Source organism: Ictidomys tridecemlineatus, chromosome 6 (assembly GCF_052094955.1).
Source record: "Ictidomys tridecemlineatus isolate mIctTri1 chromosome 6, mIctTri1.hap1, whole genome shotgun sequence".
NCBI classification, from domain to species: domain Eukaryota; kingdom Metazoa; phylum Chordata; class Mammalia; order Rodentia; family Sciuridae; genus Ictidomys; species Ictidomys tridecemlineatus.
The window spans coordinates 56,769,189-56,791,743 of NC_135482.1; the positions used below are offsets into that span (position 1 = coordinate 56,769,189).

The 22,555-nt window shown below is 42.5% G+C and overlaps 2 protein-coding genes across 8 annotated transcripts in view; one reads left to right on the forward strand and one right to left on the reverse strand.

Annotated features, from left to right (window-relative positions):
• Baz2a (bromodomain adjacent to zinc finger domain 2A) overlaps window positions 1-22,555 on the forward strand; it is a 34,099-nt gene that overhangs the window by 6,193 nt on the left and 5,351 nt on the right. For 4 of the 7 annotated variants that reach the window (XM_005335644.5, XM_021733503.3, XM_078053289.1 and 1 more), the window contains 20 exons: window positions 9,030-9,167; window positions 10,703-11,293; window positions 12,162-12,347; window positions 13,410-13,628; window positions 14,049-14,528; window positions 14,671-14,731; window positions 15,524-15,632; window positions 15,801-15,902; window positions 16,035-16,245; window positions 17,595-17,695; window positions 17,995-18,060; window positions 18,179-18,406; window positions 18,550-18,804; window positions 19,424-19,638; window positions 19,910-19,984; window positions 20,187-20,367; window positions 20,490-20,549; window positions 20,750-20,894; window positions 21,484-22,136; window positions 22,277-22,499. In XM_005335644.5, the coding sequence (XP_005335701.1) occupies window positions 9,032-9,167; window positions 10,703-11,293; window positions 12,162-12,347; window positions 13,410-13,628; window positions 14,049-14,528; window positions 14,671-14,731; window positions 15,524-15,632; window positions 15,801-15,902; window positions 16,035-16,245; window positions 17,595-17,695; window positions 17,995-18,060; window positions 18,179-18,406; window positions 18,550-18,804; window positions 19,424-19,638; window positions 19,910-19,984; window positions 20,187-20,367; window positions 20,490-20,549; window positions 20,750-20,894; window positions 21,484-22,136; window positions 22,277-22,499 (4,297 nt within the window). In that variant the 5' untranslated portion in view covers window positions 9,030-9,031. The remainder of the gene's footprint in view (window positions 1-9,029; window positions 9,168-10,702; window positions 11,294-12,161; window positions 12,348-13,409; window positions 13,629-14,048; window positions 14,529-14,670; window positions 14,732-15,523; window positions 15,633-15,800; window positions 15,903-16,034; window positions 16,246-17,594; window positions 17,696-17,994; window positions 18,061-18,178; window positions 18,407-18,549; window positions 18,805-19,423; window positions 19,639-19,909; window positions 19,985-20,186; window positions 20,368-20,489; window positions 20,550-20,749; window positions 20,895-21,483; window positions 22,137-22,276; window positions 22,500-22,555) is intronic. The other 3 variants (XM_078053290.1, XM_078053291.1, XM_040280459.2) reach the window with 3 other exon arrangements.
• Rbms2 (RNA binding motif single stranded interacting protein 2) overlaps window positions 11,723-22,555 on the reverse strand; it is an 89,008-nt gene continuing 78,175 nt past the window's right edge. The window contains exon 14 of the mRNA XM_078053294.1: window positions 11,723-12,393. The gene's annotated coding sequence lies outside the window, so the exon portion shown is untranslated. The remainder of the gene's footprint in view (window positions 12,394-22,555) is intronic.

The following is a 22,555-nucleotide window of genomic DNA, read 5'->3' on the forward strand; positions in this document are numbered from 1 at the left end:
CTCGCATCATCCCTTTCTTTCTCTGTGTTCTCAATTTTCAGGGGAAGGCAATGCTATTCGCAGTCATTCTTTGTAAGGCTTACTGGAGTAAGGGATTTGTATCCTTTGGAGGGTAATAGGGGGGATAGCCTCCACCTCCATCTGTACACAAACAGCCCCTCCCCCAGCCTCCTGCAGGAAGTGGCCGGGAAATGGCAGCTGTGCGTTTGCTGCTGTCTCTGTGTCTCGTTTGCTGCCCGTCTCTGTCTCGTTGTTTTGAAATGCCCATTTAAATCAGATTTGGTTTCATTTTCTGAGGCCTTCTGGGCAAACTTGGATTCTGCCTACTGTGTAGCCTGAGAGACCTTTCTTTGAATGTGGGGTTATTTTCTTGTTTATTTGTTTGTTTTGGTAAACTTAATTTATCAGCTGGAAGTAGTCAACTACAGTTGACTCACTGATCCTGATCCCTTTCTCCAGAGTATCTCTGTCTCTGGATTTTTTTTTTTTTTTTTTTACCTTTGAGCTAGAGGTCATAGAAAAACACTCCATTATCCACCAACAGAGTACATGTTAAATACTAGTGATGCAGATTCCCTCAGCATACCTGCCAAAACTTGGGGTCTTGCTTAGTTTGGTCTTAATATGACAGTTTCTGTTTTGTAAGGCACCTGAAAAAGTAAGCTTGTGAATTAAAGAAGGGTAGATCCTGAGAACTGGAGAGAGAAGAGGAGATGGAGAAGATTTAACAATGATTAGGATTTGTATATCTGTAAGGGGCTGATTGGCAAGCTTGTTCTGAATCTGGTGATTCTAGCCTAAGGACAGTCTCTGTGGGAAGCCTGTTTAGTTGACTTAGGGTGCTAGAGGTTTTACCTTGTGCAGAACTAATTAGAATAAGAGATTTATTTTATTATGTTATTTTATTACTCTTCAGTTCATAGAAGAAGATCTCCTTATTCTTGGAGAATGGTAGGATTTTTCTGTTTTGTGCATAGTCATGTGCACAGATTTTGTGTTTTTTGTTTTTCACCTGATTTCTTCTGTAGCATAAAGTAATGGTACTGTGTGCTGTGTCCCCAGACATTTTGTTACACACTGGGTTTGGTTAGGGATGATAAGAGTTGGCCACAGGAGTTCAGATTTTGAGAGTAAAATATTAAGATAATTTGGAATATCCTAAAAACAGTGTAAGCCTAGCATTTAAATAATCTTTTTCCAGTCAAAAACCTGCTACCTGGATGTAGATTCCTAGATTGAAGATCCAGGATAAGAACAGAGATGTATATGATTGTATGAAAAAGTGGCATCATAACTGATAAAATAACATCATTGCTCTTTTACATTGGGACTGTTGATATTCCGAAAACAGTAAAAAGAAGTTCATCTGATGTCATCTGTCCTTTTTCTTACCCCTTCCTCTAGACTGGTTGGTTTCTTTAAGTTGCTTTCTGATAAAGTTGATTTCACACTGAATTTTTAAAAAATATTTATTTTTTAGTTGAAGTTGGACACAATAATCTTATTTATTTTTATATGATGCTGAGGATTGAACCCAGGGCCTCGAACGCACTAGGCAAGCACTCTACCGCTGAGCCTCAATCCCAGCCTCACACACTGATTTTTCAACCCTTTCTTACCTAAATTGGGACCTGACTGAGAAGTAGATTGATTTTGCCTGTTGGAGTTAAAAGACTGGAGTGCTGGTAGAATGCTTACTCAGCATGATTGAGACCCTGTGTTTCATCCCAGAACTGGGTGGGTGGGTTGGGGGGGAGTGAAGAAAAGATTACTCTATTTTTTGGAGTCTTTGAAAGAAATAGAAGCAGATTTTGAGAAAACAGTGACTTCATTTGATACAAAATTGAAGCAAACCTTTTTTTGCCTTTTTGTAAAGTGAAAGCGTTTTTCTATCAAAGAAATAGATTTCTTCCCCCTGTCCTCACTGGAGATTGAAACCAGGAGCACTCTTTACTGAGCTACATCTCCAGCCCTTTTTATTTTTATTTTGAGACACGTTCTTGCTAAGTTACCAAGTCTGGCAATCCTCCTGCCTCAGCCTCCAGAATAGCTGGGTTTACAGAAGTATACTACCACACTGTGCCAGAGAAGTAGATTCTTGGGCTGGGGATGTGGCTCAAGCGTGAGCGCGCTCGCCTGGCATGCGAACGGCCCGGGTTCGATCCTCAGCACCACATACCAACAAAGATGTTGTGTCTGCCGAGAACTAAAAAATAAATATTAAAAATTCTCTCTCTCTCTCTCCCCTCTCTCACTCTCTCTTTAAAAAAAAAAAAAGAAATAGATTCTTAATATTGACTTATCCTTTTCTTTAATTTCTTTCTAAAAGAAAAAATCTGAGGTAGAAAGAGAACTACGTGAGCTGACCTCAGCCTGCCAGAAATCTAAAATGTCTTAGTGATTCATTTTGCAGTCTTGTTTCTGGAAGCAGGTGTTACCAAGAGAGAAGCAAATCCTGTTAGGGCTGCTGCTGCTGTCTCCTGGCTGTTGACCTTTTCACCTCTGAAGAGGTCAAGCCCCTCTCTATTTTGGGGGGTGAGAGAATTGAACCCTGTGGTGCTTAACCACTAAACCACATCCCTAACCCCTTCTTTTTTTTTTTTTTTTTTTTTTGGTATTTTAAAACAGGGTCCCGTCAAGTTGCTTAGGACCTTACTAAGTTGCTAAAGCTGGTCTTGAACTTGAAATCCTCCTACCTCAGCCTCCTGAGTCACTGGGATTATAGATGTGCACCACCATACCCAGCCTATTTTTTTTTTAATGTGTGTGTGTGTATATATATATATATATATATATATATAAATTTTTTTTTTTTTTTTTTACTGTTGAAACAGTATTAAAGGTAGTCAATAACGGGGATATTTGACCTTGTGTGTACTGTAGTAAGTGAGGCAATAATACCAGTTTTTATGTCCTAGGAAATAGTGAAAGGTACAACTTTTGAAGTATTTCCTGGCCCAGATAATGTTCCTGATTTGTTTCTTAGGATATTGGTATCTTCAGAGGTCTCATAGCCTAAGGTAAACACTTTCTTCAGAGTTATCTCTTATGTGTGAGGACTTTTTCACCAGCTTTGTCAGATTGTTTAATTTTAAAGTTTAAAAAAGTTACGCAAAACAAAACAGGGAGGAAAATAAATAACCCTATCTTTAAACAGGGTCTGGAAATTCTTGTCACCAGCAGCAAGAGTAGCTAGCATTCATTGGCTTGTGTTTTGTCCCTTCCCTTCGCTAAAGAGAACACAGTCATATTTGTAGGGGATTGGTTCCAGGATCCCTAAGAACATTAGAATGTGAGAATGCTCAAGTTCCTTATATAAAATATATTATTTGCATATTACCTACACATATTATTCTTTTTAAAAGAATTTTTTTCAGTTGTAGATGGACACAATATCTTTATTTATTTGTTTTTATGTGGTGCTGAGGATTCGACCCAGTGTCTCACACTTGCAAGGAAGGCACTTAACCACTGAGCTACGGCCCCAGCCCCTTTATACTTTAGATTATTCTTTATACTTTAGATTATCTCTAGCTTACTTTTCCCTCCACCCACTGTTTTTGAGATAGGAGGGCTTGTACCCAAGATTGCTCTACCATTAGGATACATCCCCAGCCTTTTAAAAAATTTTTGAGATAGCATCTTGCTAAGTTGCCCAAGCTGCTCTTAAATTTTTGAACTTCCTGCATTACTGGGATTGCATGGGATAATTCCTGCAGCTCTTAAAAATGCCTACTGTGTAGCCTGAGAGACCTTTCTTTGAATGTGTTTTTGTTTGGTAAACTTAATTTGTCAGCTGGAAATAGTGCCACCACACCTGGCACTAATGGGTTTAGTTTGTTTGGGTTTTTTTTGGTCTAGGGATTGAACCAAGGGACACTTAACCACTGAGCTGCATCCCCAGCCCTTTTTATTTACGTATTTTGAGACAGGATCTCTTTTAAGTAGCTGAGGCTGGCTTTGAACCCTCAGTCTTCCTGAGCCTGGGATGGGTTACAGGTATGGGTCACTACACCGAGCACTCTTGTGGTTCTTAGCAGCTTGCTCAGCTTATTTTTGAGAGGGGACCATCTTGCTGGAGGAAGAGTTGGAGCCCTTGATTGTTGAAATTCTGAAAAACAATCAGACCTAAAAGCAAAAATACTTGTTATAAAACTCTGGACTCTGCTTCTAGTGTCCTGCAATTTCAGGGACAATTCTAGTTTTCTGATAATGAAATGACCAAAGCTAACAGAAAACCTAACCTAGGTTGTTATGTGGTTCCTTTATTTAAATGTTTTCAAATCTGTGGTACCTTGAGTATTCAGTTAAATCTGTTAGAATATTTAATTTAGAACTTGGATTTATTGACTTTTTACATTCTCACTTCTTCCCTGTTCCCCAGGCTTATAGGGGATAGCTATCAAAAATCATGTCAAGATCTGAGTCTTTTCTTTCCTCTAGAGATTTTTATATTTATGAACATAGAATGAAACTGAATTTTTTTGGTTCTCTGAAAAATAGGTGTAAAGCCCACAACCTTTCTTTGATAGTAAGCTGGTAGTCAGAGGAGGAGAGTAGACTTACTCATCTATTTGTTTGGTTTATGGGCTCAACAAAAACTTGATTCTTGTGTTTAGCACTAAATTAGATGCTAGAAATAATAATAGTGGAACTTAATATCCAGTTGATGCTGTAGAACCTACATAGTTAAGAAGTAAGGACAGAGAACAAGTTATCTTTGTATTGTCTTAAGCAGCCTGGACATGGCAGTTTTCTGTGAGTCCCCCTGCTGCCTCCAATATAATCTTCCTTTCGTCATCTTCCTTTAGCCTCACATAGAGTTCTAACTAGGAAAGAGGGTTAAGGAAAGGACATTTTGAAAGAGAATGAGCCTCAGTTGATGCATAATAGTGTGTCTGAGTCAGAATTCCAAAGGAAGCTCATTAACCAGTGTTGTCAGATGGGCTGTCCTGACTTGAGAAGAGGGCATGTCAGTTTTGAAACTCTGCACTTAGAACTCTATTGGTGGAGGAAGATGGTGACTTAGTTAAGGAAAAGAGGTTTTTAGATACAAAAGGCAGATATTGCTATTTGTAGTCAGGAACTTGAAAGCTTAGAACTTCCCTGGAGTTTAGGAAGTTTTTTGTATTAAAGCAGGGTTTCAATCAGGTCTCAGTCCCTACACCCTAATAGAAATCTCCCATTTGTGAAATTTTGGTGTAATATGCAAGGAAGGATTTTTTTTAAGAGCTGCAGGAATTAAATTACCTAAGTCTACAGCTCGAGGGTGTTGAGTGTTGATGTATCTTGTGACCCTGTGGGGTTTTTTTGGGGGATAGGGCGGGGGGGGGGGGCAGTGGGTAGTAGCCTCAGAGGCCTAAGTAAGGGTTAGAATTGGTCAGATAGGATTCCTGCAACAGTGCTGAAATACATTGATATTTATTTCAATACTTTGTGCATTGTCAGCCTTTCTCTGTTAAAACCATGTCATAGTCCCACAGAGTAGAAACTCTGATTGTAGTTGAGAAAAGCAGCCAGCTTGGCCATGTCTTACTGCTTAAAATTTAAGAGGCAGTATGACTTAATTCTCAAATGAAATGTAACTTAGTGGTAGAGAACCCATGTGTTCAATTCTTGGTACTGCAAAAGGAAAAGACAGCAACAACAATTAAAAAACAAATGAAACACAGCTTTTTTTCCTCCTCCTTACTGTGTTGGGAGTTGAACCCAGCTAGGCAAACACTCTACCACTGAGCTACACCCCTATACCAACACAAGAGCTCTTAAGACATCCATTTATGTACGTCTGGGATTGGGCTGGGTGCTTGTCTGATTGTGCTTCCTGATCATGAGAACTGTCTGCTTTTCTGGAGGTTGAGCACTGGCTGATTTCTTTCTTTCTTTTTAGCTTAAATTCTATTAGTTCAAAGGAAAGCTAGTACTGTTCTTACTAGCTCTGGATTGAAAGAATTTATCTTAAGGCATTATTGTGTAAAGCATCTTGGGTAGGAAGGTTAGAATGAAATAACCCTAGATTTATTGTGGGAAGGAGCTGTTTACATTTTCATTGTATTCACATATTGGGATCCCATGTTTAAGTGACAGCTGAAATCAGGAGTCAAGTTGAATATAGGGAGATCTGACTGGGTCATCCCTGGTTTTGTATCTTCTGTGCTAGTGGTGGTTTTAAATTGTATTTAGACCTTATAGAGTTGAATTTCATTTTGAAAACTGATCATTCTTGTTACTGTTTGTCTAATAATAATAGCTAACATTTATTGAATGTTTGCTGGGTGACAAAAATTCTGTGCTAGAGTGTTTATGTAGATGTCCTTACAAGTCCTGGAAGTGCATGCCAGAATTTTTTGCTAATGATGATCTGAGGTTCAACAAGTTTAAATCCAAGTCAAAAAGTTGGTAAATAGTAGAGCTACTATTTGAACCCAGAGCCTTCTACATTGTGCTGACCTCACTGAACAACACTAAGAGTATTTTGTGTGCCTAGAAGGCTTGTAGGTGAAATGATTGTGTGAAATGATTTACTGGAACAGGTGTGGAAGCAGACCTCAGGTACCAGATAACTTCCCATTCCTTTTAAATCTCTGATTTCTGTGAGCCATCCACTTATTGTGTGAAGTACAGTATGTATTTCATAAAACAGGATATGCCATGCTTTCACTGAGCAGCGAAGAGGTCATTAGTTTCCTCATGAATTCAAATAGAGAATGGAAAAATTAACTGTGGTCCATCATTGAGTGAGAAGGTGTAGTTCAGAGTACAAAGGAAGAAAAAGTGTGTGTGTGTATGTGTCTGTTCGTCCGTCCCTGTCCCCTCACAGAGCAGGGAAGATGTGGCTGTGCATAAAACTGGAGAAAAGGAGAGGTGAAGCTGGGGAGAGAACCAAATGAAATTGACTCTCCAGGCATAGCATTTCCAGGATATCTGAAATGAACTACCATATTTCCTCTTTGCTCTGTGGGTTAAGCAAGCTTAACCTGTAGATTAAGGAATGACCTTTCTTCAGAAGGTTAGTAATCTTATGATGGTTATTTTTCAGACCTTCTACAGATAAGGAGTAGTATTTAACAATAAAATAGGGGAATTCTGAAGGACCATGAGGTCTTTTCTCTAGACACTTGGTTTATTCATCTATGCACAGCAATTTGAGGCCTGATACTTACTTTAGAATAGAAATAGAAAATCCTATACGGAAAAGAAGTGAGTCCTAAGGTTTTTCTCCTTAAGTCAACAAAACACAAACTTTTATTTTTACTACTTGTTTTAGTTAATTGGTTAAGGTAGAGATAATTGTGATATTAATTTGGAAAACCTTAGTTATAATGCCATGTACTATACAGAAAGGGTTTATATTTCATGTCCAGAATTGTATATATTGTATATATAATTTACCTAACGAGGTCTCATTTGCAGTTTGTGGTATACTCATGAGCATAACTCTTACAAATGTTGGCTAGTGGCCATATAGTTGTTTTTGGTTTTTTTTAAATTGAGTTACATCCCCAGCCCGTGGCCAAATAGTTCTTAACCAATTTATTCTCCCTTTCAAATGGTTAATTCATACATCACCTAAGTCTTCTTATGCTTCATCTTGGGAACTGGAAAAGAAACTTTTCTTTGTGAATTCTTCTGCCCTTGAGAATATAGTAATGTAATCCCCCAGGCACAGAGGTGCAGACCTATAATCTTAGGACTGGGGAGGCTAAGCAGAAGGATCACAAGTTTGAGGCCAACCTCAACTTAGACTCTGTCTCAAAAAATGGCTGGAGTTGTAGCTCATTGGTAGAACACCCCTGGGGTTCAATCTCTAGTGCCACACACACAAAAAATACTATAATCCAAGGAGGTGCTTTTTGTGTATCAAGACAGATTCTCACATATCATTAATATGTACTAGTATATCGCAAGTATCTGATGTATCAGACTTTGCCAAAAATTCTGGCTTCTGCCTCCTATCTTTCTTCTTCTCTTTGCTCTTTCAAAGTTAAATTTATTCTGATCAAGGGTTTCATTTCTCATCATTCCATAGTACTATATCACATCATATTCAGGAAAAAGAGAATAGCTTCTTAGCCTTACTGCCCCTCATTGAACCCCTGCAATCATAAGCATCTTTTGTTCTCTTTATGACCCTGTATGTTTAGGCCATGAAACCAAAACATTAGGAATTAACCACGGTAGACATAACAATATTCTTTGGAACACTCTCATTTAACCAATTTTTCAACACTGACATTTATTTAACCTAGATTCTTGGAGAGCCTGGTATTTCCCACAAATAAGAAATAGAATATTGAGATTGTGGGTGAAGTTCAGTGGTAGACCACTTGCCTAGCATGTTTGAGACTCTGGGTTTGATCTCTAGCACTGCCAAAAAAAAAAAAAAGTAGTAGAATATCCCTGGATGATTTCAATTTTGCCATATTCACTTTTTCTGAAATGTAGCCTCTTTTTCAAATCCCTTTACTCATGTAACTGTACTTAGGATATCTAGAAGTGTGGATAGGGTAACATAGACACTGTTTAGTTTAGGTATAATAAAACATGCATATTAAATATGCTTTTCCTGCCAACACCCCCATTTCTGTGGATTCCTGTCAAAAAGATGGTTTTGAGAACATTTTTGTGGACCCTGGGAATGGGACTCTCGTCTTATCTTGAGTATAAAACAACCATAGAGAATGCTAAATGTTACAATCAGGGGCCAATAATATCTAACAGAGGGTTAGAGTAGCCTGGGCTGGGAATTAAGAGGGTGGGGCTTACACAGAGGGCAGACTCCTTTATAGACTTGTGTCTTGTTTTGTTTTTTGTTTCCATGAACTTTTTTTTTTTTTTTAAATCACTATAAAGTTGATTTTAAAAGACTGTTTCAATAGGGTCATTGCCCAGGTTAGGGGTATATTTCCTCCTTTTCTCAAGAGAAGAAAAAAGGGAGGGAAGGGGGGTAATTCCCTCTGGAAGATTCCAGATGACATAACCTTGTTTAACCGCCAGTATTTTTTCCCCCTTTCTTTCCCCTCCTACAGAAATGGAGGCAAACGACCATTTTAACTTTACTGGCCTTCCCCCTGCACCTGCTGCCTCAGGACTGAAACCCTCTCCTTCCTCAGGGGAGGGCCTCTACACTAACGGGTCTCCCATGAACTTCCCCCAGCAAGGGAAAAGTGAGTGTGAGGGCCACATGGCCTGGGGTGGGAATGGGCATAGTTTGATGGGAGGAGATTTGGCTCCACTTTGGGCTAGCTATTCCACAATTTTATTTCCTCCTAGGTGAGGAGAAAGTAAATCCATAGAACTCCAGCTACTAGAGAGAAATAGACTTCTAAGACTAAATTCTAGGGGTTTCTGGAAGCAACATTTTTTAGTCTTGATGAGTTTGGAGGGGATTAGGAAAACATAAGCTTTTTCACCTTGGCCTGCTCTTCTGTCAGCCCTGTTCCCTGGCTACTGCCAGAGAATAGTGAGGTGGCTACTGTTGCTGATGACCAGGTTGGACCCATCAGAGAGAAATAAAGGACCGGCCCTCTGAAACACTGCCTTTAGAGGTTGGAGAAACTTTGGGCTAGGACTAGTGGTGGGGAGGATGAGTGAAGGGTTCGTGTATGTTTGCCTTTTTGTGCAGCAGAGAAGAGGGCAGATGTAAATTTGCCTGTGTCGTCTCCTTTCCTTGGATAGAAAATAGGGATAAGGGAAGGTTTAGTGCTTACCTAGCTTTTCCAGAGAGAAATTTATAATTCCAGATGAAAATGTTGCTGCCAGGATTGATCTTTTCTAGATTTGGCTTATCAGTTACTCTGTATCATGTCTGTACCAAGTACCTCTTAAAATTTTGCTTGGATTTCAAGTCCTTTATGCTTAGAAGCAGAGAGAAGTCCACATGCTTCTCTCCTTACTATAATAGGATTATACTTGCCACTTGCCCTCCTATCCTCTACAAGAGGCTTGCGTATAGAAAGAGGTTCCTTTATTTCATTGGGGTTCCCCCACCCCAGCTTCCTAGGTATCTTTGTTCCTTTTATTTCATTGTCCTTCATCATCCCAGAGATTGTCACTGATGTTGAGCTGAATTCTGCAGTATTGGTCATGCAAAGAATTTTACCCACTACATACTACCTTTATGGGCTTATGGGGAAGGGCAAAACCCAGCCCAACCTTCTGAGCTGGAATCTTGTAGCTGTGGTGACTGCACATTCTATTCTTAGCCCGGCACAAAGTGCTGGATCTGCATGTGCCAGTGAGATGGAGGCTATCCCTTCTGGTGCCACTGTGGGGCCAAATAGGCACTAGGGAAAGACGGGTGTGGGGGATTGGAGAATTTATTCATGCCCCTTCAAGGGAAGAATTCCCCTAGAGAATAAGAGTGGGAGAGAATGCAAGTCACTGTAGGGAGTCTGCAAACAGCTTCATTTAATAAAGTCTATAGCAGCAGCAACAGCCAGCTCTCTGCTGGTGGCTCTTATGGTAGACCTGGAGAGCTCCCCAGCCCCCTACTCAGCAGCCTCAGCGGCAGTTATTAAGCTTACTTCCAAGAGCATCTGGGTTTGGTGTTCCCCAGAGGCCCAAAAGCTAAATATAACAGGGGGACTCCCCCACCATTTCACCTTCCCTTTTTCTAGTCAATGCTGTTACTTTGGGGTTCTTTGGTAGAATTACTTACGTATATATCCATAACTAACCCTTTTCTCTCCTTCTCTGCCAGGTTTGAATGGGGATGTGAATGTTAATGGCTTATCTACTGTATCTCACACTACTACTTCAGGGATTTTGAACTCTGCTCCCCACTCCTCCAGCACCTCACACCTCCATCACCCCAACGTGGCCTACGACTGTCTCTGGAACTACTCACAGTACCCATCTGCCAATCCTGGCAGCAACCTCAAGGACCCACCCCTTCTCTCCCAGTTCTCGGGGGGACAGTACCCACTCAACGGCATCCTTGGGGGCAGCCGACAACCTTCATCCCCAAGTCACAACACTAACCTTCGGGCTGGGAGCCAAGAGTTCTGGGCCAACGGTACCCAGAGTCCTATGGGGCTAAACTTCGACTCACAGGAACTGTATGATTCCTTTCCTGACCAGAATTTTGAGGTGATGCCCAATGGACCCCCAGGTTTTTTCACCTCCCCACAGACTTCTCCTATGTTGGGATCTAGCATCCAGACCTTTGCGCCCTCCCAGGAGGTAGGCAGTGGGATCCATCCTGATGAGGCAGCAGAAAAGGAGCTGACAGTTGTGACAGAGAATGGCACTGGCTTGGTAGGCAGCCTGGAGCTGGAAGAGGAACAGCCAGGTATAACTGGGTCCATGAACTGGGTGGGAAGAAGGAAAATGGGACTGTGGGGGACAGTGGCTTTTGAGGTGAGGAAAACTTGTCTTTCCAGCTCTCTGCAGTGGAGGCTGATTTGCATGTTGGTGATTAGCAGAGCCAAGTGGCTGGTGTTTTTGTGGCTGCAGCACCAGCTCGCGAGTGGGAGTGCAAATTATTTCAAGCTCATGCAGAGCTGCTGGCCTGGAGAGGGCAGGTGGGCGAGCCTGAAACAGCCCCAACAGACACTGCATCAAGAAGGGCTTCTTCCGAAAAATACTAAAGGGTTAGGGCATTAGCAGTGGGCATTGAAGCTGTTTCAACTATGGCAAGTTGAGGCTGGCTGCTAAAGTGAGCTGAGAACTGATAGTGATTGGCTTGTGAAGGAGGGAAGTAAGGAGGCAGAACATACCATTGCTTGTTTACCCAGTTTCCTTTTTGTTGTTGGCATTGGTACATGTGACAACCTCTTTCATTGTTTCCCTCAAAATAGCTAAAAGCTTAGCTTGCTTTTAATTCTCAGTACAAGGGTGACCACCTTATACAATCATAGAATATTTCTGTGTTCCCACTCATCAGGGAAAACATCGAAGAACATGGTGGGGTTTTTATCTCAGACCCCAATCTCCTTTCCCCTCTCTTTGCTCGCCATAGGATTGATTTTTACCAGCATATCTCTGCTTATTTAGAGTGTCTTGATAAGATAGGTTCCCAACATAGAACTGGCACCCTAGTAGCAATAAATGTTGAATGAATTGACTATCCTTTTATCAAAAACTAATTACCTGCTGTAGCTAAATGAACCAATAGAAGGCATTGATTTTGACTTTTGCTCTTTCCTGATATTCCCTAGAACTAAAGATGTGTGGCTATAATGGCTCTGTTTCTTCTGTGGAGTCATTACACCAAGAGGTCTCAGTCCTGGTTCCTGACCCCACAGTGAGCTGTTTAGATGATCCTTCACATCTTCCTGATCAACTGGAAGACACTCCAATCCTCAGTGAAGATTCTCTTGAGCCCTTTGACTCTCTGGCACCAGGTAGGCTTGACATTCACCTAAGCAGAGGATAGCCAGCTTCTATTACCTAGAAGAGATAGAAAACCAGGGAAAGTGTTGGAGAATCTGGTGTGTTGGTGCCCCTGGATAATCCTTTGGCAAACCACAGTTACACTGACCTAGCTCAGCCAGTTGCACTCTGAACTGATTTGGTTCATTTCCCATGTTCTTTCCCAGTGTTCCATTTGGCCAAGAGCCCTGGGCTCTAATAATTTGTTTAATAGGAACTTAACTACCACACACTTGGGCTATTTGGGCTATTGGTTGTAACTATAAAGAAAACATTTGCTGGGCTAGGGATATATAGCTCAGTTGGTAGAGTGCTTATCTCACATGCAAAGGCCCTGGGTTCAATCCACAGTACCACAAAAAAAAAAAAAAGAAAAAGAAAACATTTGCCAATGAACAATAACTTTTTACCCCCGTTGTAGTATAATTTATGATAAATGCTAAAATTTTGCAAGGATTTGTGAGTGGATACATGATCAATACCTCTTCCTTAATTTTTTACCTCCAAACTGTATTCTCTATAGTTTCATGACTACTCTTTCAGAGTGCCATAAATATCCCCTGACTTAACGTTAAAATCTTCACACTGGAGCTGGGGTCGGGGCTCAGCGGTAGAGCGCTTGCCTAGTGTGTGTGAAGCCCTGGGTTCAATCCTTAGTATCACATAAAAATAAATAAATAAAATAAAGATATTGTGTCCAACTACAACTAAAAAATAAATATTAAAAAAAAAATCTTGGATCGGGTTGTGGCTCAGCAGTAGAGTGCTCGCCTACCACATGTGAGGCCCTGGGCTTGATCCTCAGCCAGATAGATAGATAGATAGATAGATAGATAGATAGATAGATAGATAGATAGATAGATAGTATTGTGTCAACTATATCTAAAAAAATATTTTTAAAAAATCTTCACACTGTAAACTAGAATTGGATATTTTCAGGCCAGTACTTCTCAGTGAAATCTTGATTGCAGATTTTTCCTCAGTGTCCTGCTTTCTGATTTTTTTTTTTTTTTTTTTTTTTACCATATAAATAGAGCCAGTGAGTGGAGGACTTTATGGTATAGATGACACAGAGCTGATGGGTGCAGAAGACAAGCTACCTCTTGAGGATAGCCCTGTGATCTCTGCCCTTGATTGCCCTTCCCTCAACAATGCTACTGCCTTCAGTCTTCTGGCAGATGATAGTCAAACATCAACTTCAATCTTTGCCAGCCCCAACTCTCCACCTGTTTTAGGGGAATCTGTCCTGCAAGGTAAGTGAGGAGAGATGGGACAAAAAAAGTTCTTGGCCTGCAAAAAAGTGAGGGAATAAGTCCTATAATTAGAACCTTAGGAATAGGAATTCTGTAAGAACAAATTTGTAGGGAATTGAGGAGGTTATGGGATAGTGTGTGGTGGGACTAAAAAAGGACACAGGACACTCTGACCTGTGTCTTCTGTTCAGAGGAATTTTTGACTTGGAGTTTGCAGGGAAAGAAGACTAGATAGGCCTTCCTAGCTCCAGATGTAAAAGATATCTTTTCATACAGTGACAGCAGGGGCAGCAGTTTTGCCTTTAATCCTCATGAATGGTTGGGGAGGAAAACCAAAGCTACTTTCTTTTCCCAACCCTAGGGAAGAGCCCTTGAAATAACCCTCTTTGGCTTTGGTGCCATTTTTCCTATGGTTTCTAGATAACAGCTTTGACCTGAATAATGGCAGTGATGCTGAACAGGAAGAAATGGAGACTCAGGCTTCAGACTTCCCACCACCCCTTTCCCAGCCAACCCCTGACCAGTCATCCACTATTCAGCTGCATCCAGGAGCCTCACCAGCAGCCTTGCCAACAGCTTCCCCAGCAATCTCCCTGGCAGTTTCTCCAGCAGCCTCCCCAGATATCTCTCCAGAAGTCTCCCCAGCAGTTTCTCCAGCCTCTCCACTTGTCTCTCCAATAGTCTTCCCAACAGTCTCTTCAACTTCTTCAGTAGCCCTCCCAGCAGTCTCTTCAGAAGTTTCTTTGACAACTTCAGTGACCTCCCCCAAAGCTTCCCCTGTAACGTCCCCAGCAGCTGCCTTCCCAACAGCTTCCCCAGCAAATAAGGATGTCAGCAGCTTCCCTGAGGCTTCTGCTGACCTGGAAGAGATTACTGGGGGAGTCACTACTTCTGGAAGTGGTGAGCGTCCAGATTCTGTTGTACCTCTGGCTTTTTCTAGAAAAGTTTATGTCCTATGATGTATTCAGCCTTTCCCTACTAGCCTGTTTTCAGTATTTTGCCTAAACTCTTTAACTCAGGTATCTCCTATCTTCTTCCAAAGGTGATATTCTCAGGAGACGTATTGCCACCCCAGAAGAAGTTCGTCTTCCCCTCCAGCATGGGTAAATGCTCTAGATAGCTATGTGCATTGACCTTGACAAGTTGAATGCATGACTCTAGGAAGAGGGGAGTTCCTCTCTTCATCTGAAGTGGGGGAGGAATGAGTTAGACAGGAGTGGATTATTGGACCTTTTTCTCTTATCATATTGTTATCTCTAAATGAGCAAGGCTGCTGACACCAAGGGCCTTGTGGAAATAACTGTCTTGCTGGATCTCTTCCCCCCCCCCCCCCCCCCCCCCCGCCCAACCCCTGTAAGGCTACTTGTGGTCACTAAGTATGAGTTCTGCTTAAAAGTTTGAGAGAAAGATAAGGTTTGGTCTTAACAATACTCTTACTTAGAACAGAGAGTTCTAACTAAAGCCTGGCCTACTGAGTCATTTCATGGAGTCCGCTGCAAATTTACTCTTCTGCTTGCCTCCCCACCCTCTGTAGTCTGCCTTTATTTCCTTAGGTCTTTGTCCTCTTTTACTGGAAACTTAGTAATTGCCCTGAATTGCTTCAGGGAGGGTTTTCTGGCTGCTCATATCACTGACTTTGTAAAAATGAGGGATATAGGTCTTTTTGGGCTTGAACAATTTAGTGTATTGCTTTCCTCCTGAATGCTCTAAGGTATTTCCTGGAACTCAAGCCTGTCTTCTAGTTAAGCTTGTGTCTCATGCTGCTTTTGCATCTGCATGCAGTACTAATGAGACAGATGCGGGTGGGCCATCTGCTCAGTGGGCTTGACTCCTGGGTGGCATGGGAGTGGGTAGGGGTGTGACCTGGTGGCAGGGCCCATGTGCTTCTCTGGCAGGTGGAGGAGAGAGGTGCGCATCAAGAAAGGCAGCCATCGATGGCAGGGGGAAACCTGGTATTATGGCCCCTGTGGGAAGAGAATGAAACAATTTCCAGAAGTAATCAAGGTAATGTAGCTTTTGCAAGTGTTTCTAAAGTAGAAGCTCATTTCTTTGGGCCCTGTGACAAAATAAGAGCACTGTCTGCTTTGGGGCCTATTCTGCTTGTGCCTTTGCTGGCCAAAGACATGCGTAGGGCTATAATCTCATTACTGTTGCTTTACTTCCTCCTCCTAGTACCTGAGCCGAAACGTGGTACACAGTGTCCGCCGGGAGCACTTCAGCTTCAGTCCCCGGATGCCTGTTGGAGATTTCTTTGAAGAGAGAGACACACCAGAGGTGCTGGCAAAAGGGTTAAATATGGTTTTGCCCTTGAGAAAGAGTAGACAATCTACAGCTTCCTCTTATGGCGTTTGGAGGTTCTGGGGGCCTTTCTCTCCCATTGTGACATAGTCTTCCTTGCTACCTTAGGGATTGCAGTGGGTACAACTCTCAGCAGAGGAGATTCCATCCAGGATTCAGGCAATTACTGGCAAAAGGGGTCGACCTCGAAACAATGAGAAAGCCAAAACTAAGGAAGTCCCCAAGGTGAAACGGGGCCGAGGTCGGCCTCCCAAGGTCAAAATTCCAGAGCTATTGAATAAGACAGACAACCGCTTCCTAAAGAAACCGGAGGCCCAAGGTATGGTGGTATCTCTTACCTTGGTATCTTTTCCCTCTCTGAGGTATACAGATGTTGTTGAATTGCTAATATCTGAGTTTCCCCAGGTGCATGACTGACTTTTGGACAGAATAAATCTGACTCAGCTTCTCCTTAGAAGACAGTGTCAGGGTCCCAACACTTGGGGTACATCTATTCCAGCCACTTCTTCCTTGAATTCTAATCACTGAAGCTTTGGGCTCTAGCCAGATGTAGCTCTATAAGCTAGAGGAGAGGACTTTGTTTTTTACCCATCTTTCAGGTCCTTTCTTATGTTGGTTATACACCTCTTACCTTGCTCGTTTCCGTTGTCATGGAGGTTCAGAATTTACATCTGAATTCTAAATATAATTGACACTATTTTAGTGAGATATACAAGTAGGGAAATATCTAATTTTTTCAGTAAATATTTCATTTACCCTGGTATAGTGTGAAGAAGGTGGAAAAAATAGTTTTCTAATTCCTATTCAGAATTCTGCCATCTTCTAACTGTATGACCTAGAACAAATCTCATATTTAAATAGAAGTCTTGGGCTAGGGATGTGGCTCAGTAGATGAGCACTTGCCTGGCATGCATAAGACCCCAGGTTCAATCTCCAGCACTGCAAAAAAACAAAAACAAATGGACACCTTAAGTAGTTATCTGCCTGTAATACAGAAGGTTGCCATGTAGATGAATGATTGTTTCTACATAAGAAAAAAAAGGATAGGTACTATTATGTCAGAAATATCTATTATGAAATACACTGTTTGCAGAATTATACTTAAGTATTCCGTCTTCTAAAAAGGAATAAATTCAGTTTTGTTTTTTTAATAGAGCAACACATTGTTGTTGGACATAAGCAATATCTGTGTCAGTGCTGATCTGACTATTGAAGAGTCCCTTATTTGCCCTTTTTTTTCTGGTATACTCTTGGTTAATCAATGCTGCCAATTGCCATGATCTTTTCCTGGCAGTTTGGCATTTTGTTTTCTTTCTCTCTCAGCTTTCTCTGCACTAAAATCAGTCTGTATGTCTCTGCCCTTGTCGGGTAGCCTGAGAGAGATAGGTTGCAAGGCTATGCTGCTATGGTGGCCTCTTCTCCCTTAACTGGACTGTTGCCACAACAGTCTAATTGGAGCCAGGGGCTGCTCTTTCTACACAGGGAATGCCATTTGAGTTCTTTGTGCCATCACCATGGCAGGTGTCTCTCCCCATATTTATTATTATGTATACGTAAAATATATATTCTTCAGTAGAATTGTTTGTGACAAACAATTATGTGCTGCACTGGATACTAGGGACCTGTCTCTTCACCTCGCTCATTTCATTCTTCTCTTTACCTTTATAGAAACACTGAATGAGGAGGATAAAGCAAAGATGAATAAAAGCAAAAAGAAGATGAGGCAGAAGGTACAACGGGGAGAATGTCAGACTCTTGTACAAGGGCAGGTGAGGGGCATTAGTTGCTAACTTTTCTTATAACTCCCTTCATCTTTTTTTTCTCTTTCCACATCTGTCACCCCCTATGTAGCAACACACATTTGTTACCCTGAGTTTCCTTGGCTTGATTTAGGGAATTCGGCGTTATTCAAGAATATGTGGGCATCTCCAGGGTTGATCCATTGCCAAACCCTCATCATCCCATCTCTCATCTCTCCTCCCCAGCACCCTTATCTGTTTTTGAATCCTAGCCCAAGCAGAGATGCTTTCAGAGTTTGAGGAGAAATGACTTCCCTTATGGTTTACAGGCCAGAAACAAACGGAAACAAGATACCAAGAGCTTAAAGCAGAAGGATGCTAAGAAGAAATTCAAGGTAAGTGCATGTACACAATCACCAAGTCTAATTTTGAAGCCACCAGAATGGCATCACAGAAGGGTGGTGACTGGTATTTTTACGGCACTCTTGGTTCTTCTCTCCCTTGGGTGGGTAGGCTGAGAAGGAAAAGATAAAGACAAAGCAGGAAAAAATGAAGGAAAAAATGAAGAGGGAAAAAAAAGAGAAGGTAAAAATAAAGGAGGAGGTAGCCAAAGCCAAGCCAGCCTGTAAAGCAGATAAGACCCTGGCCACACAAAGGCGTCTAGAGGAACGGCAGAGGCAGCAGAAGATCTTGGAGGAAATGAAGAAGCCCACAGAGGATATGTGTCTGGCTGACCACCAGGTAGTGTGGGGATAGTAATAGTTCCTGGGTCATGGAGGGGCCAGTTGTGAGGACATTTCTATAAAAGAAAAGACCTCATGGACTTCCATATTTTTGCCTTCTGATTAGTCTAACAGGACTCCCTACCACTTTTACCCCTCCAGCCCCTGCCTGACTTCACACGCATTCCTGGTTTGACACTGCCCAGTAGGGCCTTCTCAGATTGCTTGACCATCGTGGAGTTCCTGCACAGCTTCGGCAAGGTGCTGGGCTTTGACCCTACCAAAGATGTGCCTAGCCTTGGAGTCCTGCAAGAGGGACTCCTGTGTCAAGGTGACAGCTTGGACAAAGTGCAAGACCTGCTGGTGCGGCTCCTAAAGGCTGCACTTTATGATCCTGGCTTGCCTTCCTACTGTCAGGTGAGCTTCTTTCCTAAGCGTGCTGGGAAGGCTTGAGACAGGCTTGAAGACAGGCTTTGTGTCAGTTTTGCTTTCTCTTTCAGAATGCTTATAAGCCCCTCCCTAAAGTGATGGGAAGTGAAGAGGATGTAACTTCTTCCTCTTTCTGTTTTCCTTTTTTTTTTTTTCCTTTCCTGATGTTTCTGGCTTTACTTTGTACATTTCCTTTATTTTATTCCCTTTCTTTCGTATGTTGTTGTTTTGTTTTTGAATTTTATACTTTTCTTTTGTGGTCTCTCAACTTACATTCTTTTCCTCTTGTCCAACTCATTTATTATGTATTTTTGTTGCTAGGAACTGAACCTGGGGCACTTAACCACTGAGCAACATCCCCAGCCCTTTAGTTTTTTAATTTTTTTTTTGAGACAGTGTCTTGCTAAATTGCTTCAGGTCCTGCCAAATTACTGAGGCTAGCTTTGAACTGTGATCCTCATGACTCATTCTCCCAAACTGCTGGGATTATAGATGTGCACCACCACGTCCAGCTTTCTTGTTTAATCTTAACCCCAAATTCTAGGTACACCCAGTTTGAGTTGTTACCCTTGTTTTCCTCATTCCCATTATGTTCTCCTCCAAACAGTCCCTAAAGATCTTGGGGGAGAAGGTGTCTGAGATCCCACTGACAAGAGACAATGTGTCTGAGATTCTGCGTTGCTTCCTCATGGCATATGGAGTAGAGCCAGCCTTCTGTGACAGCCTGCGCACCCAGCCTTTTCAGGCCCAGCCACCCCAACAGAAGGCTGCTGTCCTGGCCTTCCTCGTGCATGAGCTCAATGGCTCCACCCTCATCATCAAGTGAGGGGCTGGCGGTGGGGGTGGTTATCTTATGCCTTGTATCAGAATGGGATGAGGGAGGAGTTCAGTCATGTAGAAGTTTCTGGGGTGATGTCTATCCCTGCCAAGCTCTGAAGATGTTTTGACTAGGAAAATTTAAGCCTTCCTTTGCCATTCATCCATTCTAGGTTCTAGGCTGAAACTCCTTGCAGCCCCTTTATCCTTAAGTCTGCCTTCTCTTTTCCTGTGCTGCCATTTCTACCTCAAAATTACATTCCCTATTTCCCTGCAGTGAGATTGACAAGACTCTGGAGAGTATGTCCAGCTACAGGAAAAACAAATGGATTGTTGAAGGCCGACTTCGGAGGTAGGGATAAGACAGGGTAGAGCTCAGAGAGAGTGGGAAAGGGTGATGGATAGCCAGGACTTTTGCCTAGAATTTGGTGACATTAGCCCCTTCCCTGGACTTGGGATCTTAACCAGGTTTCAGGACGATTTAGATTCTGGGTGTTCCTTTTGTGGCATTGTTCTTCATCACAATTTCACACATTCTCTCCATCTGTTTCAAGACTGAAAACTGCTCTGGCCAAACGAACTGGGCGACCTGAAGTAGAAATGGAAGGGCCAGAGGAAGGCCTGGGACGGCGGCGCAGTTCTCGAATCATGGAGGAAACCAGTGGCATGGAAGAAGAGGAAGAGGAGGAGACTATAGCAGCTATTCATGGCCGCAGAGGTCGAAGAGATGGAGAGGTACTGGATAAGAAAATGATTTTTAAAAAGAGAACAAGGAAAGTAGAGGATAGAAAGTAGATGTTTTCTTTCTTGATACTGATTAATTTCCTTTTTCTCAATATCCACTTATTTCCTTCCAGGTTGATGCTATAGCATCTAGCATCCCAGAGTTAGAGCGTCAGATAGAAAAACTCAGTAAGGTACTGTGCTTCTAACCTCCCAAGAGTTGGAGGCATGGGCTTGGCAAGAATTGGTCATCTTCTGAGCTGGGCCCAGATGGTGTCAAAATTCTTTAGGAAAACAGAGAGCCATTGCCATTCTCCCATATACTAATGAATTCGCCACTGTTGCTCTGGAAATGTGTTTTTTATTCATCTTCATTTTTCTGCTGTCTACCCAGCGTCAGCTCTTCTTTCGCAAAAAGCTGCTTCACTCATCCCAGATGCTTCGAGCAGTCTCCTTGGGTCAAGATCGTTACAGACGCCGCTATTGGGTGTTGCCATATTTGGCTGGTATCTTCGTGGAAGGAACAGAGGGGAACTTAGGTAGGAGTGTCTGTGGAAGCCTGAGTTCTGAATCCTAACAAAAGTTAAATTGTTCCTTTTTTTCTACCTTGTGGTCTGGAACTGCTTTCATTTTATGAGAGTCAGTATAGCATAGTGGTTAAGAGCACAGGCCCTGGAGTAAGACTACCTACCTACCTGCTTGGCCACTTATCAGCTGTGTGCTTCAGTTCCTTCATCTGTAAACTGGAGATATTAATAGTATGTGTTTTTTCACAAAGCAATGAAAGGATTTAAATGAGTTAATGCTTCCTATTAGAAAGGTGCTTAACAGGTCTAGGGATAGCTCAGTCCCCAGCACAAAAAAATAAATGCTTAACATATAGTTGGTTCTTAATAAATTTAAGTTTATGATTATGCTGCTAATGATCACTTAGATCATACAGTCTTCCCCAGATACTATGTTCATTGGCATGTAAGCTTCTGCCAGTGAAATCTCAAAAAAGGGACACTAGGACTAGTCCAATTTGGGGAAAAAAGTATGTATCCTATGCTGATAGGATATAGAAGCCTGCTTCTTTCCCATTATGTTTTCAGTGTTATGTCTTATGCTCTTTACTTCTCTTTACAGTTCCTGAAGATATGATGAAGCAGGAAACTGACTCCTTAAAGGTTGCATCCCATCCAGCACCCCACCCTGCTCTCTTCTTTGTGAAGAGGGAGTTAGCTGGTTCTAACAGCTCCGCCAGTTCTCCTGCTCGGGCCCGAGGCCGACCTCGAAAAACTAAGCCTGGGTCAATGCAACCTAGGCAACTTAAATCCCCTGTCAAGGGACAGGATTTAGAACAGCCCCAGGCCCAGCTTCATCCAGAGGCTCAGCCCCATCCTCAGCTTCAGTCTCCTGCCCAACCCCAGCTTCAGTCTCATCCTCAGTCCCATAATGGGTTCCTGGAGCCGGAAGGTTCCCATTTGTCTCTGGGTCAGAGCCAGCATGACCTCAGTCAGTCAGCCTTCCTATCTTGGCTGAGCCAGACTCAGAGCCACTGTTCCCTGTTGAGCAGCTCAGTCCTTACACCTGACAGCAGCCCAGGAAAACTAGACCCAGCCCCACCTCAACCCCTGGAGGATCCAGAGCCCGATGAAGCAGAATCCGGTCCTGACCCTCAAGCACCCTGGTTTAACTTCTCAGCCCAGATGCCCTGTAATGCTGCCCCTACACCACCCCCTGCAGTTTCTGAGGACCAGCCTGCTCCTTCCCCTCAGTTGCCTGCCTCTTCCAAGCCAGTAAGTAGCCAGAATTATTATATACTTGGCTTCATCTTGCCATAGGCTTCATTGCCTGGCTGAGGGGCTGTTGTCTGAAATTGAGGGAACCTGTAAATGTGAGAATATTCTCATCGCCTTATGTCTCAACTTTTTCACAGATGAATAGACCCAGTACTACCAATCCTTCTTCACCAGTGCAATTCTCTTCCACCCCCTTGCCTGGGGTGGCCCCTAAGAGACGAACAGGAGAACCCGGAGAAACACCACAGAGTCCCATGGGGCTGGGACAGCCAAAACGGAGAGGGAGACCTCCCAGCAAATTTTTCAAACAGATAGAACAGCGTTACCTAACCCAGTTGACAGCCCAGCCTGTCCCTCCTGGTGAGTGATATTAGGTGGAATTGGGGTAAGAGAGGTGACCAGTGTGATTCATAGTG